Genomic DNA, 16,598 nt, shown 5'->3' with positions numbered 1-16,598 from the left:
TTCTGTAAGAAGAAAACTGTGGCCAACTCAAAAGCTCAAAAATATTTTGTACATTCCTATGAAATAAGTAAAGGTCAGACACGTGAGGAGGAGTATCTGTTCAGGCTGTTTTTGTTTTAATTTGAGCATGTCGCGTTCGTTCAATCTTCATTACAAAGGATGCTCTGTTTTATCAGAGGCTCTCTAATTCCGAACATAATTTCATATTGCTCTGTTTGAGTCCAAGCAGCGCTGGCCGGAGGCGCTCAAACAACTGAAGGTACTTTATTTGTTTTCTTTCATTATACGAGGGGTCACCAAGTTTTGTTCAGAAAATGTCACACAACAAATTAATTTGAGCAAAGCACTTTGCCTCCATCGGAGGCATTTTAATTGAGTTGAGAATGTAACTCAATTTGCTGAAGAAGACATATCTAATTGAAAAGAAATGTCTATTAAAAGATTGCTGAGGTTTATTGTCTCCAGTCTTTGTCATCAAACAGTCAAAGCAATGTTTTAATTTCCTTAATGTTATCTTTTCTGATGTAATTGGTGCTTGGGTACTAAGCTGTTTTTTCAATTAAATGTTTGGCGTGGCATTGTACACTTAAACAGTGACGCCAAAATAGCAACACAAATGGAACGGCAAATGTTTGCAAACATGCATATGTTTGTGTTTTTCCATATTTATCTCAAGATAGTGATCATAATATTTTCTAGACGTGCAAAATGGTTGCCTGGAAGAAAGAGTTAACGGGTTTGTGGAATTTTGCTTTAGTGGCACAACTGATATGAGGTCACCTCTGGGCATTAGTCATGAAAAGGGAATGCATTGTGGCCGTTTTCAAGACATGGCAGTTGTTCGCATCCGCAGCGCTCACACAATGAATGCAGGCCTTAGAAAGTTGACTTGAATTGGCTTCGCTGGACATTGTGAACAGCATAGTTTGGGGGGCGTTTCACAGCTGGCTGCTGGACGTGGATTAGAGGCACCTTAGGGGCTCAACATTACAAACATTCAGATGTGCTCACATGGCATGACAGTAGTCAAAGGACACAATAACACACTTTCTCCTTATTTTAATTTAGTGCATCTTTAATTTCAACACTCATTCAGTACAATGTTTATACGAAAAGGGTTGAACAAAGATTCATTTAGTTCATCTTACATTACAGAACAAATATCAAACACCTCATTTAACATAAAACTACAATACACTGAAACAACACTGACAGCTATGAAATAAAACACAAATGACAAAAATCTGGATGCTGACGTATAAAAAAATCAAAAATCTACTCTAGGAATGATTTTATTTTTGTAACCGTTTTAGACAACTACAAATTCCACCACTGCTTAGACAAAAATAAAAACAAAATACTGGTAATCACCATTTACTTTTTTCCTTAATTTTACTTTTTTAAGTGCAGAAAAGAAAATTTCTGATTTTTAAATTTAAAGCTTAAAAATACTTTTTTTTTATTAATTTCATTTTTACACTCAAAATGCACCACAAGAAACAAATAAATATATTATTGCCAAGCAAAAAGTCACTCTTTCCCTGTACACCATCCTTCACCCTGCCTACATGCAGGAGGAAGTCTTGAACTCTTCTGGGACTTCACTGTCCATCTTACAAATCACTTTGTAGATGGACTTCTTCCAAGAGGAGTCGGAATCTTTGGATGCACTGATGGCGTTGTAAAACTCATGTAAGGTGATTTCAGCAACCTCCAGGAACCTGTCAGGGACCTTAAGGGAAAAAAGGTGGGAAGAAGAGAATTACATACAGTACAATAATCGAATTTTTAAAAGCCATTTATGAATTATTGCTTCGTAACTCTGCCCAATCGGAATCTGTGGGGTAAAATCATTGACATTTAACCTCTTGACTCTTTAATTTATTTCCAGCTACGAAAAAAAATTTCTATGATCTAGATGCTGAATTAAGGTAAATTTGGAGCCAAAGGGGATTGATGTGTATTTGCATTTTTGGGCGTCACAGGCAAAGGATTTTGTAGCAGCCATCGATTAATTGTAGTTGAACATTTGTTTTCAACTATAATATTATTTTTATTTTTAAAATGTATGAGAAAATTCTGTCGCACTACTCTTCTAGAAGGAATATGTTGCATTAAAAAAAAATCCAGATCACATTCAATCCTAATTCCAAAAAAAATCAAAAGAAAAAAATTCTGGATCTCTTAGATTTTTGTAAATTAATGTAATGTAAAATTTATTAAATGTGATGATTTATATAGCTGTGATAACTTGAAGGTGGCTGGTGACTGTAAAAACCCATAAACAACAAATCAATAAATAACAGATGGATGGACAAGATTGTGGGAGGAGCTTTTCCCTGAGCACTGAGTTCCCATCCACTCGCCAGTTACCACAACAGTTGTTGGTACAAGTTATTTTTCTTTCCACTCATGTCCTGAATAAAAAGCATCCCTGGGAAAGGAATGTCTTGGTCCTAAGGTAAAGAAAACGGTCTCATCCCTTTCCCACCAAACAGCCTTCTCCCTCGGAATCCACAGCGTCTTTCTCAGCATTCCGCATCAGTAGCAATCTCGGTCTCGCTCAGGCATACTGGCTCTCTAATCCCAAGTTGTTTTAGCGGGATTTTGCGGCTTCCTCTTCCCACAGCGTGATAAAGCATCACTCTGGAGTTTGGATAACGGCTGCAAAGGCTGGTCGGCCGCAGGTGCAGTGTGACACACAGGTCAGCACATGAACATACATGATGAAGGGCTGTAATGCGTCTTTGGGCTTGTCACTGCGATAACCACCTCACCTCCAAAAGGATATTTCTTTATCTAGTAAATGTATTAATCATAAACCGTCTTTGAACATCAAACAAAAAAAAAGTCTTCAAGAATGTTTTTTTTCATGTTATACTTCAAATGCATAGTTCAATCACGTAGAGCTGCCTAGTAAATTCCTTCTTTGTGAGCTTTTCCATCTGTTGCAGTGTGCATCCAATGAGCAACAAATAACAAATAAATATAGTCCTTACATAGATTTATACAAAAAAATCCCTGTCTAAATAAGAAAAGGCAACTTATGCGTTCTCTGTTTCTGTAATCGCTGGCTAACATGGATCGTGAGCTGAGCACGGGCTTCTTTTTATATTAATGACATGTTGTTGCAACCGTTGAGCAACACTTACGTGAAAGTCGTTGGCTTTATTGTAGTGCATGTTCAGCGCTCGAAACAGCTCGGAATCTCTGCTGACTGTGATGTCTTTGACGTCCCTGATGCCGTCAGCGATCGCCTGTCTGGCAAACTTCTCCATCTGGATGTAGTAAAACTCCCTGAAGTTGCTGAACCACTTAATCAGCTGGGAGGTGATGCAGCGGTTGAACTGGAAATGGAGAAAAAACAATTCTAGATGAAAGCTGCGGACATTTTTGGAGTTTGAGGTTAATGTTGTCTTGGTTGAACTCTTAGCAGCCATCAATATTACTCAAATGTTAATTAAATCACAAATGTATTTATGTATTTATTTTCATAATGGTTTCTGAAAGCATATAAATTGGATTTAGTTCATGTAGGGCAAAACACCACCTGATAATTAGTTACTCTACGTGACCTTAACTGCTCTGATCTTTTCCCACCAATGTCCAGGATGAAAAAACATCTGTCAGAGCTCTGTGTTTATAAACTCAGTCTTGACATTAGTCTTGTTATTCTATCTCATCACCCAGAAAGACAGAAAAAAAATGCCTAAGGGCTGGGCAAGCATCAAAGACGCTTCTTCTCTCTGGTGTGGTGGATGAGAAAGCGGCACCACAAGGACAGAAGGAAGCTTCCCTCTCATTGACTCTGGCTGATAGGATGGAATCAGACACTGGGATTATGTAGTCTTTTGTTCAGTGCCACTTCCCACCACAGGATTGTAAGAAAGGAGGAGACATTTGCAGGGCCCGAGCAACAGCATCAGGTTGGAACAGATTGAGAGGCTATCTTTATAGGAACAAGATTGTAGGGAAAAGCTGTGATGTGTTAAGGCAAAAAAGGATATCAGGAAAAAGATGGAAGGGAGACAGAGGAAAAGACCAAAAACATGAGGACATGCTAAAGGAAACAATAAGAGGAAAGAAAAGGATGACCAAGCCAAAATACACAGGATGTTGTGTTTGGGACCAGCTTAACATTGCCTGGTTGCAACAGCACAAGTCTCAAATACCAACTCTCTGTTGATACCCAATGGCAATGCCTTGCCTACAGAGTCCTTTGTCACTCCATTTGCTGACTGGAGAGGCTTTTTTACAGAGAGAATGCCCCTGTATCTCCCTCTGCCCCCAGGACATACTAGCAGCTCAGCGCCTTTGTTATTTAAACCCTGTGCCTTTTTGTTTCTCTCCTCGGACACACTGCAGATTTTTTTCTGTCCCAAACACACAGTGACAGGTAGACACCAGGGGGTAAAACGCAGGACAAACCATTCTATGGCTTGTTGACTTGTGAAGATTACAAAAAAAAAAATTTCCTTTTAGAGGTGCATTAAAAACAATTACCTTAACATCAGGGAAGTATGTTTTCAGCACATTGGAGCTGGGGTAGCGGGTGTAGAAGAACATCAGCTTCGCCTTCTTCAGATGACTGGGAGTGAGTCCCTCCTGGATGTTCACATTTGCGTTAAGGAAAGGTGACAATTTAATCTCAGTCAAAAGCACACACAGACATGCAAAGCGATAGTCGGCCAGAGTATTGTGTTGCCTCAATCTTCGGCTAAATTGAATTTCACTAAAGAACAGCTCGGCTCTAACTGGGGAGTCAATAAAGATTCTAACATGTGCTTATTGGCAAAACAGAATAATGAATTCGATTAGGGATTTTTAATTAGAGAGCAAAGCACTTTATGGCTGGGAATTAAGTATGCTTGTTTGGAAATGTTGTGAAAGGAGATGCTGATTTTCCGATGTAATTGAGTTGATTTAAAGACGGCGTATGTTGCATGTTTTTTTTTTTCTACCAAAAAAAACAAGATATCATTTTTAAAATTCCAAATTTCCACCAAACGTAATTAATCAGAATATATATATTTTTTAGTAAATCATAATTAAAATGTGTTCAGTTACCTGTGAACATGTCGGTGTTATTTTTTTTATACAAATGCAGTTCTTTTACAAGTTTCACCCCTAAGGCAACAAAGGTGCACAGGATCATTTCCTCTGTAGTCCACCACCTCGCCTTAGGTCATAATATCTTCTTATCAGGTCAGCACACCACACATTTATTAGGGAATACTACCTTTGAAATAAAAAAGTTTGGATGAAAGATTTATGTGGCATTGTTCAAAGGGAAGCAGAGCTCTTTGCACTGTAAAGATAAAGTGAATCCTGAGAGGTACCACATCATATTCTTCTCTAAAGCCTTGCAACGAGAAGATAGACAAAATTCATTACCTCTGGGGCTCCGCCTTAAGAGTATTTGTATAATGATGAATATTAAGGAATTTATTTTTCAGATTGCTTCGTCTAATGGAGGTATAATATATGTTCTGAAGATGTCAGCACTGGCAAAATAAAAGCAATGCAGCTATTATTCTGTGTTCGACAAAACAAACATAACAGCGCTGAATTCACGGGCAACGGATTCTGTTATCTTGCACTCAAGTTCAATCGTATACCTTCTGACAAAGGTATCCAACAACAAATGCTCAAGACAAGAGCTCAAGTGTTATGGTAGGAAGGCACTTGTGGTTTCCACCAGCACTCAGATGTGACCTTTTAGATGCACCCCTATCACTCTGATGGTGTAGAAATAGATCCTGCACCTTTTCAAGTAAAAAAAAAAAAAAACGATACGTCCTGCAACAGAAACTGAAGCTTTCTCTGCCTTTGAAAAATTGGCTTTTGTTCCTGGCAATTCTTATCAAAGCCTTGTATTCCTTTTTATTTGTCTTCTTCTAGACTTAAAGTCATTACTCTGCTTAGATTAAAGAAGATGCTATAATTTTCTGTGGGGTTAGTGAGATCAAAGGGAAAATTCTCCTTGAAGTTTGGAACAGGAAACTGCCCAGGCTGAAGTGAACCTCAGTCCACCATTGTTCCGTTAGATGAGCTAAAATATAGGATAAATAGACAATGTATTTAAAAAAAAAAGAAAGAATATTTTTGCTATTCTGTTGAAAGAACCAAAAATATTATATGTGAGGCATTTAAATTGTTTACTTGCAATGTTTACAATGTTTGAAAATATTTAATATTATAAAAAAAAGTTGACTTCTATTCTTAGTTTATTTTGAATTGAATTGTTGCATAATTATTTAAATCAATATTATTTCAGGAAAAAGGATATATTGAGGGACATGTAAGGATTTCTTTCAGCCATGTTCTGAAGCTCGCCGCACTCAATTTTGACGTGGGGGAGGCACAGATTATCAACTGCCACTGCCCCCAAAGATGAGGAGACCTTGGACCTCATGGAAATGGTGTCCCAGGGCAGATCCACTGATTCTGGGGAGGTTCTGTCCATGGATGGAGGCATGCAGGAGAGAGCAGCGAAGTTGGAGTGTGGTCCATACTTGAGGAGGTGCTCCAGAATGTGGCTTTCGTGCAGCGGAGCGCTGTAGTTGTACTGAAAGGGTGCCTGGTGTATGGGGTAAGGCCTCTTCACTGTCGGGGCGATGGAGGTCACAGGAGTTGCGATTGGCTTGCGGACAACCAGCGACAATGCTTCTGTCTGGTCCTGCGGGCTCTGAGCCTCTGAGCTTTCAAAGAACTTCAACGGCTGCGATTTCACTCTTGCCTCTTCAGCCTGGGGCTGATCAGTGTTGGAGTTGCCCTGCTGGCCCTTTCTGTCTGCACGTAAGCTGATGTGTAGCTCGGGTGATGAGGACATACGCTGCTGAGGAGATAAATCCGGTCCTGTCGAAGAGACCTTCTTAAACACCCTGTCTACACAATCATTGACAGCCTTGGAGAGCTCTTTCTTCAGAGTTTCCTGTAGGCTCTGACTTTCCCCTTGGTGTACCAGGGAACCAATCCCTGTCTTTTGATCCTTACAATCTGCAGTCACTCTCCTTTTTTTCCTCTCAAAGTCATCTTCTGCATTTATGTAGCACGGTTTGTTGTTTTCCTCCACATTCTCATGATCAGAATCAGCATCTAAAGTGTCATTTTTTTCATATTCAGGTTCTTCTTGGTTGTAAACTTGCATAAACTTTTCCTGGAGCTGATGAAGAAGCCTTTGCATGCTGTGCAGCTGCTCCTTCAGCTTGTGGCACTCTTCCTCTTTGATGTTGGTGTTTTCACTGTTTCTGCTGCTGGGTTGTCTGCTCACCTGTCCTCCTGCAGCACCGTGTTCTTGATGCTGAGGCAATCTCTGCTTGCGCTTGTTCTCCCTGTACGACTCTCTCGTCTCTCTCCCAGGCCTCTCGTTGTCTCCGTGCTGCCTGCTGTTCGGAGAACCAGTCATGACCCGTATAATGTTCTCCACCCGGGCTCTCTTGGCCTGCAGATAATCGGTCAATGGTGGCTCTTCCTCCGGGCTGGCTGCTGCAGAGGTGTGTCCGGTGGGGGATGTGGCCTCCACCGTGCTGTCCTTTGATGAGACACTGCTCTGATCCTCCTGGCCGGAGTCGGCAGCGGTGGAGAGGTAAAAACTGTTCTCGTCCAGCACCCTTTTGCTGTGGACTGACTTTCGAAGGAGTTGGGAAATGATGGACCCGCTTGAATATGAGGTCAGAGGCTCATCATACATGTTTTTGCGAAAGCAGGGCATCATGACATCAGACTTGTCGTCCTCTAAGCAGCCATCACATGAGTTGTGCATGCTTTGGTCGGGAAGACTTAGGTTCATGTTTACTGTGGATTTTCACAATGCGCATGAAAAAAAACTACGGCTTTGAAAGACAAGAATCTGAAATGACAAGTAAGTAAAAAACATGTTAAAATAATCAACTTTATCATGAATTTGCATCACTCAAATTGTTTTTGTTGAATTCTTATAAAAAGAGACTGATTTAGATTTAAAAATGTGCTTCCTTTATTTTCTCTTGTTCTGATAAAAACATTTGCATTGCTATATTTAAAATAGAGACAAACTTGTGACTTTAAATATAAAACCTACAAAGAAACTTGGCAGATATGACATGTCATTGTATCTTTTTATTATTAAAATGTAATAATTTTACTTTTTTTCTGACATATAGTATTTATATTTCAGGGATGAAAAGAAGACTAAAAACAAGAAGCCTTAAATTATTTTGGGATCCTCTGTGTTCACTTCAAAGAATAATAAATAAATAAATTCAAATCTTAAATAAAAAAGTGTTTTGTATCTTTTCATCTCTGGATAGGCATAATAGTTAAAGAACAGATAAAAGAACTCTATAATAGCAACAAAAGGTAAATTCCATCTCAGGAGAGCCGTAGACAAGAAAAGGAGAAATGTCTGAGTATCCATTATTTACTAGAGAAACTATCATGAAAAAGCTCTTGGTTTTCTGAGGTTTTCACTCCAAAGAAAGATCTGGATGGCTGTTGTTGGTTTAAAAACGAATTAGAAACTCAGTTGCTCAACTAAGAGGAGATTTTTATTTTAAAAATTACAAATAACTTTATTAAAATAGATTCTTCTTTTTTTCTTTTTTTCTTTTTAAAGGTGTCACATACAAGTTCGTTTAAGGGAATTGTTAGTAAAGAAATTACACCTTAGGTAAGTCTATGTTAGGAGGCTGCAACTACTGTTCTTTTATTTATATATATTAAATTAATTAAAACCACCCAATAATTTTTTTTAAATATTTTTTATTATTTGAGGAATGGCAATGCAACTGTGTTAAATACATATTTGAATAAAAGCACATTCATAATTACTTTGACATGCTACCACTTTTATACAAAAGAAGCATAACCTTCACTAATAAATATATATTCTATGTATTAGTTAGTAAACGTGTATCTATGAGTTACACTGCTGCAAGGAAATCACACCTTTCTCAAACGAAAACCACAAGACAGACATAAAATGTACAGAGGCAAAGCAGGCTGCAGGCATGCAAGATACTCACTTTGGGTCTGCGGTGTGACCGCGTTGGCTGTGAGCGGCAGTGATGGGACACAACCTGTTGCGCTGCAAGAAGTGCTGCCGAGTTGCTGGCCTGCACGGACTGAGAGTTGGCTGGTGGGGGTGCGGCGAAGTCGATGCTGAAGAGCTGGGGCGTGGCCGCATGCGCACAGGGAGGGGGTCAGGGCGCGTTACCCAAAAGTCCTCTTCAGAGTGACAGCCACAGTGGTTTGGGTGCTGAGTTGATGAAGACCAAAGGGCTTTCAGGAGGAGTACTTATGCGCAATCTCATCATATGTGATGCCTTATCACGTGTTGAAATAAATAAATAGATAAAAAAAAAAGAACTGAAAGGTTAATTAACACAAAACAAGCTGATAATTATTGAAGTGGAAAAAAAACTCAAAAGAAATTTTAAGGCAATGTTCGCTTTAATGCATATGACATAAACTATTTCAAACACGGTCACATATTCTGTTTCCGTCTACCCCATCATTATAATTACTGTTGATGTAGATTATCAATATTCATTAATGGTAAGAAAAAATAGTAAAATTTGGTTTATCTCAGTCATAAGGTATTTTACGGGCTAAGGGAGCACCTGCAGACTTACATCAGTCCAATACTATAGGGCAAATGTCAGTTGTTCACAGTTCAGCATATCCCTTCAGGTGTTACCACAGCAAATCAGCTTTCATTAATCGCACAGGTGGTTTGACAAAAATTTTTACAACAGTGACAAAAATCTTGCCCAATCAGTACTGCGTCTAAATAAACACCGAGCTTGATTTAAGCATCCAGCAGCGAGTCACAATACGCTTCTTTTTAATCAATTTAATTGCAAAAATCTTCATCAAAAGTAACCCTGTGCAAATAGTAGTACACTTGAAGTTTATTTTACTAAGTATTCTTGAGTATAAGTGTAGCATGTTTACTGTAGACTAGGTGCGTGTGGTATCAGAATTACACTAATCGAGTACTTCTTCAGGCAAAATTTTGAAGATTTCAATATATAGATACTATATAAAAAGCAAATTTCAAGTATACTGCCTCACTTTTAGCATAGACGACATATACTTGCGGTACACTTACATTATTTTTTTGCTGAGGTAAGTAAAAAAATACACACAGCTAAAATCACACAAAATGTGCAAAATGTTCAGAAACAGTTAAATATTTTTACACGGACTACATTTTTGTTTACTGAATTCAAGTTTGCGGGCTTAATCATCAACAGGTGTACTACGTGTATTTTTTAGTTGCATTAAAATTGGTCATTTTTAAAATAGGATAAAAAAAACAAATCCAAATGGACCTCAATGAGCATTTTAAAATGATAATTTATGTATTTAATATCGTCAAAACTGATTGCATTTTCTTATTTTTTATTTGTTTGTTTTGTTGTTTAGCTGAGTCAGATATACTATTTTAATTATTGTGCTTATCTGCATTTCATCTATTGTAACTAGATTACACGCCATTATAACTGTATTTGGTCCATATTTTCATCAATCATAATTTATCTTTATTGCACACAGTATTTACAACATACAAGATCTTTACAGTCTGCACCTCCATGTACCCAAGGGTTCGCTTGATTTCTATTACGTCACTTCCTGTATTTCTTCGCCGACGTCACGTGCGTTGACGGTGTGTCCGGAGTTTCCCTTCCGCTGACAGGGTGCTGTCACACAGCGACAATGTTATCTCATTCCCGGTGTCTCACCAGGAATTTTGGCCGTTCCCTCTCTGCCATCCGCCAGGTAAGGAAAAAAATGTTTAAACACTGTCTCCGGCATGTCCCACGGGTCCTCTTACCGTTTTAGGCTGCATTTTAAGCCTATATGTGGGCTTAGCTTATCCAAGCTAACGTTAGCTAGCTAGCTAGCGAGCTAGCCGTTGAAGGCCACGGTCAGGCCGTAACATTGCGAGCCAAGGACAGTATGACACTTCCTTCCCTAAATGTTGTACATGGATCTATAAACTATGGCATCTTCCTGCTTCTATAAGGGTTTAGCATAAACATAAGTAGCAGCTGGATGTTCGCGTTAAGCGCTACTTATTGTTCACAAAGTTGTTAAGCTATTCGATAAATCATGTGCTAGCTACAGAAAGCTAGTATAAGTGGACTATGTGGTTTGCTAGTTGCTCCAGTGCACATATGGCTGAGGTCATGTGTTAGGGAGTGACAGCAGTCATGTAAACAGTAAAGTGAAATACAAAAACCAAAATAACTTCTTTCTGAATCATGTAGTTTTTAGTTAGGTGGTCAGTCAGTGAAACGTTCTCTTTCTTGCTGTGATTTAAAGTGTTACATTATGTAAAGGAGTTTAGAGTTTATATTCAAATCCTAATGCAACTTTTCAGTTCTTTGTACCTATAAAAGTATTAACATTTGCTTACTGGACATATAATGCCTTCAACCAGACCTCTGCTAGTTAATTTATTGAGGATGTCAAAGGTCACTGGGTAGCCTTACAGGAAATGTATGCACAGTGACATTTGCTTCTCTACTTCACGGCCTTTTGAATTGGAGTAATACTGTAGAACTGCTTTTAAAGTTTATCAACATCTAAGTCTATAACTAAGGAACTTCTGCATGTTTTTTATTTAATTCAATTATGCTTAAATGTTTTGTAATGCTTGGTTATTTCTCTTAATAGGGGAATAGTATTATAGTTCGACGAGCCCCAGCAGGTATGGATTACAACAACTAAAAAAAAGATTTTCTCCACTAGTTGTAAATATTTCTAACACTACTCTTTTCTTATCATCTTTTTTAACAGCCCTATCAGCTGGCAATGCTGTCACGTTGAACAGTAATGTGTAAGTACACACTGTCCCTGGTGGGGGGGCCAGATTGTATTGAATTCTTATGTTGTGCTTGCATGTTGGTTTTGAATGTTTTTTCATATTTTCTTGTTAATAAAAGGCACTTTCTATATAGAACAGGCAAAAGAAAAAAACATTTTGACTAAAATGTTTTGGAGTTTGACTGTTTTCTTTTTTTATTATATCGGTAGAAAATCTGATCCCCGTTCCAGCGTCTTCCAGATCCAATACTTTAGGACATCTGTGGCCTACAGTATGTTTTAATATGTATTCAATCAAATATACATTACAAAAGATTAGACTCCCTGAAGGACTCTTGCTTGTCTTTGTTCTTCAGGAGATGAAGTTGTGACGGTCAAGACCCCTGCTTTTGCAGAGTCTGTCACAGAGGGAGACGTGAGGTGGGAGAAAGGTAATTTTATTTAATAAACACTTCAGTTGATTTAAATCTGGCATCTGCCAGAAGCTAAAACATACTTTTTTTTTCTTTACAGCTGTTGGAGACTCTGTCTCTGAAGATGAGGTTGTGTGTGAAATTGAAACAGATAAGGTAATTGGCAACTAAATGGATTATTTTTGTGATTTTTTTTTTGTTGTTGTTAGAATTCAATTGAAATAAGCTCTTAGTTTATTGATTGGAGTTAGGATTCAGTTTGTACCAAAGTCGTGGGAAAAAATAGCTTGATTAATGATAACTCCTGTTAAACATTTAGAGGATTTTTTTCCCCTTTTTTTTGTTATGACCCAAACCACAATAATGTTTTTTTTAATTAAATACTGTAATTATTAACTTTATTTTTCTGCCTTTTTAGACATCTGTTCAGGTTCCCTCTCCTGCTGCTGGAGTGATTGAGGAACTTTTGGTCCCAGATGGAGGGAAAGTTGAAGGAGGAACTCCCCTTTTTAAGCTTAGAAAAGGAGGTCTGTTGGACTAGAGTTTTACAATAAGACAAAATCTTAAAGCACAGATTTGAACTTTGTTTGCTTTTTGTAAAATATATATATATTTGTCTAGCTGGTGCCCCTAAAGCTGCAGAACCTCCAAAAGCAGAGGCCCCAGCGGCTGCAGCTCCTCCACCGTCAGCTGCCCCACCTTCTCCTCCACCTCCTCCCCCTTCAACTGTGGGACCCATTCCCACCACCATGCCTCCTGTGCCACCTGTGCCAGCGCATGCAATGGACACTAAACCAGGTTAGGAGTCATCAACAGTCAGCAGGGGTCACATCAGAACCCTGTTGCTGTTTTCTTGACCTTTAACTTCCCATTATCAGTCCAAGGCTTAAAGTCTGGATGTTCTGACTGCCTGTTTACTCTTCTGTCATAGTTTCAGCCATTAAGCCCACTGTTTCCCAAGCTGCACCAGTGACCCACACAGAGGGCGGGGCTAAAGCAGCAAGGACAGAGAGCAGGGTAAGATCTTGAAGTACGAATATAGAGATTTGTTCCATAAAGTTCACTTTTGTCGATACGGTTTTGTTGAATATTTTTTCTGCTTTTAGGTGAAGATGAATCGCATGAGACTAAGAATTGCCCAGAGACTGAAGGAAGCCCAAAACACCTGCGCTATGCTGACAACATTTAATGAGGTCGACATGAGGTAGGAAACCGTTAATTAGATGACCTACATAAACAGACCCAGAATACAGTTTTAGATGATGCACTTCACCATTTGAACACGTTAGCAAAAACTTTTGAGGGAGTTAAAAAACTTCCAACTGTCAACTCTTTTGCACATGTGCAAGAACATTTTCTCTGGGGCTTATATGAATACATTACCTACAGGCCTCTATTGTATACATTAGTTTTAAGCCAAAGTAACACTTCCACAAATGGTTATAGATTGGAATCTGCTCAATTGGAAAAGCTTTTTGAAACACAATATCCTGTTAACGCTGGAATGTAAATATTTGGTCGTAATTCCATCTAAAAACAAAGATAAGAATTGTTAAAACAAGTTTTATTAATTTAGAAGGAAATGTTAGTGTCTGCACTTGCCCCTCTGTGCTGGAAAGGACACTTTGAGGATTTCTTTCCCCCGCAAATGTGTGGTGTCAGCTTTCGGCTATTCAGGGGTTTCTATGTATCCTAATTAGATTGACATTGATGGTCTGGAGGAAGACTTCCCAGGCTAGGGCTAATCTGAAGCTGAAGGAACTAGTCAGAACAGGAGGCTGGAGCATCTGCGAGGGCCCATAGAGACCAGCGCACTGAGTGGAAGAGCTGCCTCAACCGATATGGGCTTTTATGACAGCCCAATAAGATTTACAGGCTCTAGAAAGTGAAGATTTTTATCGCTTCTTCTCTCCTTTCTCGGAGAGTCTGTGTCTTGGGAGGGGCTAATTATGTTAGCGGAGAAACCCTAGAGCTTCAACAGGGTTAGAGACAGGAAAACAAACAATTAAAAAGATAGATATAAGAGAAAAATGAGCAATTGTGAAACAATTAACGGGATAATTTCTATAGCTTTATTAACCTTTGTGTTGTTTTAAAGCCATGAACAAAATGTTTCTGCTTACTTTTGTCCTAATGGTTAATTTTTTATGAACTTTTATTTTTCTTCTTTTAAAAAACGTCTTTCTTTGTCTTTTTGTGCATTTGTTTAAGTCCCACTTTCAAACTCAGTAGTTAAAATTTAATGTATTTTTCTTTCTTTTCTGCTTTGCACCACTTTAATTGTTCTGTACCTTTCCTCTATTCCCACAGCAACATCTCAGAGATGCGGAAGAACTACAAAGACGCCTTCCTGAAAAAGCACAACATCAAACTGGGCTTCATGTCTGCATTTGTAAAGGCCGCTGCTTATGCTCTAACTGACCAACCTGCTGTAAATGGCGGTATGAAATTGTTGGATTCAATTTTTAGACTCCAATGCCTTGGCTTTGTGGTTTCACTCTGACTGCACCTTAGCGTCTTTGGTAGGGCGTCATAGAGTCTGTATGTAGCGAAGGAAATATTTTTCATTGCCCAACCTCAAAACCAGTGTTAACTTATTTATTTCACTTAGACTGCTCTGACCTATTTAAGTCGACCACAGAGAAACGGGGGGTCTGTGCTGCTGCCTTCAAAAATCTATAATTGTCTTTGGGTTTCACTTGCACATGACAGAAAGTAGTTGATGGCAGAGGAACCTTGTCTTGAGAGGAAGTTCCTTTGGTTTTGTTTTTTCCACAGCTTAATGTTATCAAATATTTCAATTAACCAATTTTTGTTAATGCTATATTTCCAGTGATTGATGACACAACCAAAGAGATCGTGTACCGGGACTATGTTGACATCAGCGTTGCTGTTGCCACGCCAAAAGTAAGACAAGCCGCTGATATGAAAGAACAAGTGATGGATGACATTTTTGCTTCAACAACAATGAGCAGAAAATGACTACTTTTTCTTCAGGGTTTGGTGGTTCCTGTCATTCGAAATGTTGAAGGAATGAACTTTGCTGATATTGAAAAGGCGATCAATTTGTTGGGAGAAAAGGTAAGGTTTTATAGCAAGTGTGTAAAAACAAAAAAATGTGAAAATATTAGATGTTATTGTTGAGTAATTTCACATTTTGTCTTTAAAGGCTCGTAAAAATGAGCTTGCTGTTGAAGACATGGATGGAGGCACCTTTACCATCAGCAATGGAGGCGTTTTTGGGTCAATGTTCGGTACACCTATAATAAACCCCCCGCAGTCTGCTATTCTTGGCATGCATGGCATCTTTGACCGGCCCGTTGCAGTCGGTGGGAAGGTTTGTGCTCTCACATCTTATAGAGAAATGTGATCGCTGGTTCTCTAAAGCATGTAAAAGACATACAATTTACTGATCTCTTTGTTTCTCCAGGTTGAAATCCGTCCTATGATGTATGTCGCCCTGACATATGATCACCGTCTGATAGATGGAAGGGAGGCTGTCACTTTTCTGCGTAAGATCAAGTCGGTAGTGGAGGACCCCAGGGTGCTGCTCCTCGACATGTGATCTCACATCTGCTCCAACCCCAACCAAAAGGAAAAAACACAAAAAAGCTTAATAAAAGAAAACAAAGTCCGCACAAGCAGTGGCTCTACGCACTTGATAAACATTACTTTAACTGCAGTTAATGTATTGTGTTGGTCAGCTAGGAATAAAGGATCTGTGTTAAACAGTTTGATTTTGAAAAGAACATTGGAGGAAGTGATAAAATATGAGGCCGTTGTAAAGGAAGGACGGAGTTCTGAGATTTCTGGTGCTGGTCTTTAGATTAAAAAAAACAAAAAAAAAGAAGTACTTTGGTGTTTGCCATATGTCATTTTCTACATGCATCTCAAATGCTTTTGTTTATTGTAAAAATGACAAGGCAAGTACAGATGAAACTGCATATTGTAATTTTATTAATTTGGTTGAGAGCAGAACAATCCGCACAGAACTTGAAATCTCACAAAGTGAAAAAACTGAGATTTTATGCCATCTAGCGAAAGAAGTATAGAGAGAAGACCTCTCTTTTTGCCGTGTAAGAAACTATTTAAGAAGAAAAAATGTTTTAAACAATAAAAACTTCATTACCCAACTGTTTTGATTTGAATGTCATCCAGTTCCTCTGAACAAACCAGAGAAAAAGAAAGATTTGAGCGGGAGGATTTGGGACTGTATGGTCTTTATACGGTACTTTGATGCAAATTTGCATTAAACGACTTCGGGTCCAAAATTTCCTTAATTTATTTGGCTTATACTTGAAAACAAAATGGTTTTTGTTATATAGCTTAAAATATATTCAGACATGAAGAAGTTAAGTATGTTTATGACTT

General features: G+C 38.5%; 2 protein-coding genes across 2 annotated transcripts; one reads left to right on the top strand and one right to left on the bottom strand.

The window, feature by feature from the left end:
* Positions 1-1,054: 1,054 nt before the first annotated feature.
* prox2 (prospero homeobox 2) lies at positions 1,055-9,116 on the bottom strand. Its single transcript, XM_004082582.5, has 5 exons — positions 9,006-9,116; positions 6,290-7,852; positions 4,504-4,611; positions 3,153-3,347; positions 1,055-1,732 (listed from the first exon to the last, which is right to left on the bottom strand). The coding sequence occupies exons 2-5, from the start codon at positions 7,790-7,792 to the stop codon at positions 1,565-1,567; spliced, it is 1,974 nt and encodes a 657-aa protein (XP_004082630.1). The 5' UTR covers positions 7,793-7,852; positions 9,006-9,116; the 3' UTR covers positions 1,055-1,564.
* A 1,461-nt stretch (positions 9,117-10,577) lies between these two features.
* dlst (dihydrolipoamide S-succinyltransferase) lies at positions 10,578-16,360 on the top strand. The gene is made up of 15 exons (XM_023951563.2): positions 10,578-10,764; positions 11,665-11,698; positions 11,788-11,827; positions 12,025-12,086; positions 12,171-12,245; positions 12,328-12,383; positions 12,646-12,754; positions 12,849-13,025; positions 13,159-13,244; positions 13,334-13,431; positions 14,538-14,668; positions 15,061-15,134; positions 15,225-15,308; positions 15,397-15,564; positions 15,658-16,360. Exons 1-15 carry the CDS (start codon positions 10,702-10,704, stop codon positions 15,790-15,792), a joined length of 1,392 nt encoding a protein of 463 aa, XP_023807331.1. The 5' UTR covers positions 10,578-10,701; the 3' UTR covers positions 15,793-16,360.
* Positions 16,361-16,598: the final 238 nt, after the last annotated feature.

The sequence above is a fragment of the Oryzias latipes genome, chromosome 22 (genome assembly GCF_053564925.1).
Source record: "Oryzias latipes strain Hd-rR chromosome 22, Olatipes_Hd-rR_3.1".
Classification (NCBI taxonomy): domain Eukaryota; kingdom Metazoa; phylum Chordata; class Actinopteri; order Beloniformes; family Adrianichthyidae; genus Oryzias; species Oryzias latipes.
This window is presented reverse-complemented; position numbering and strand designations above follow the sequence as displayed.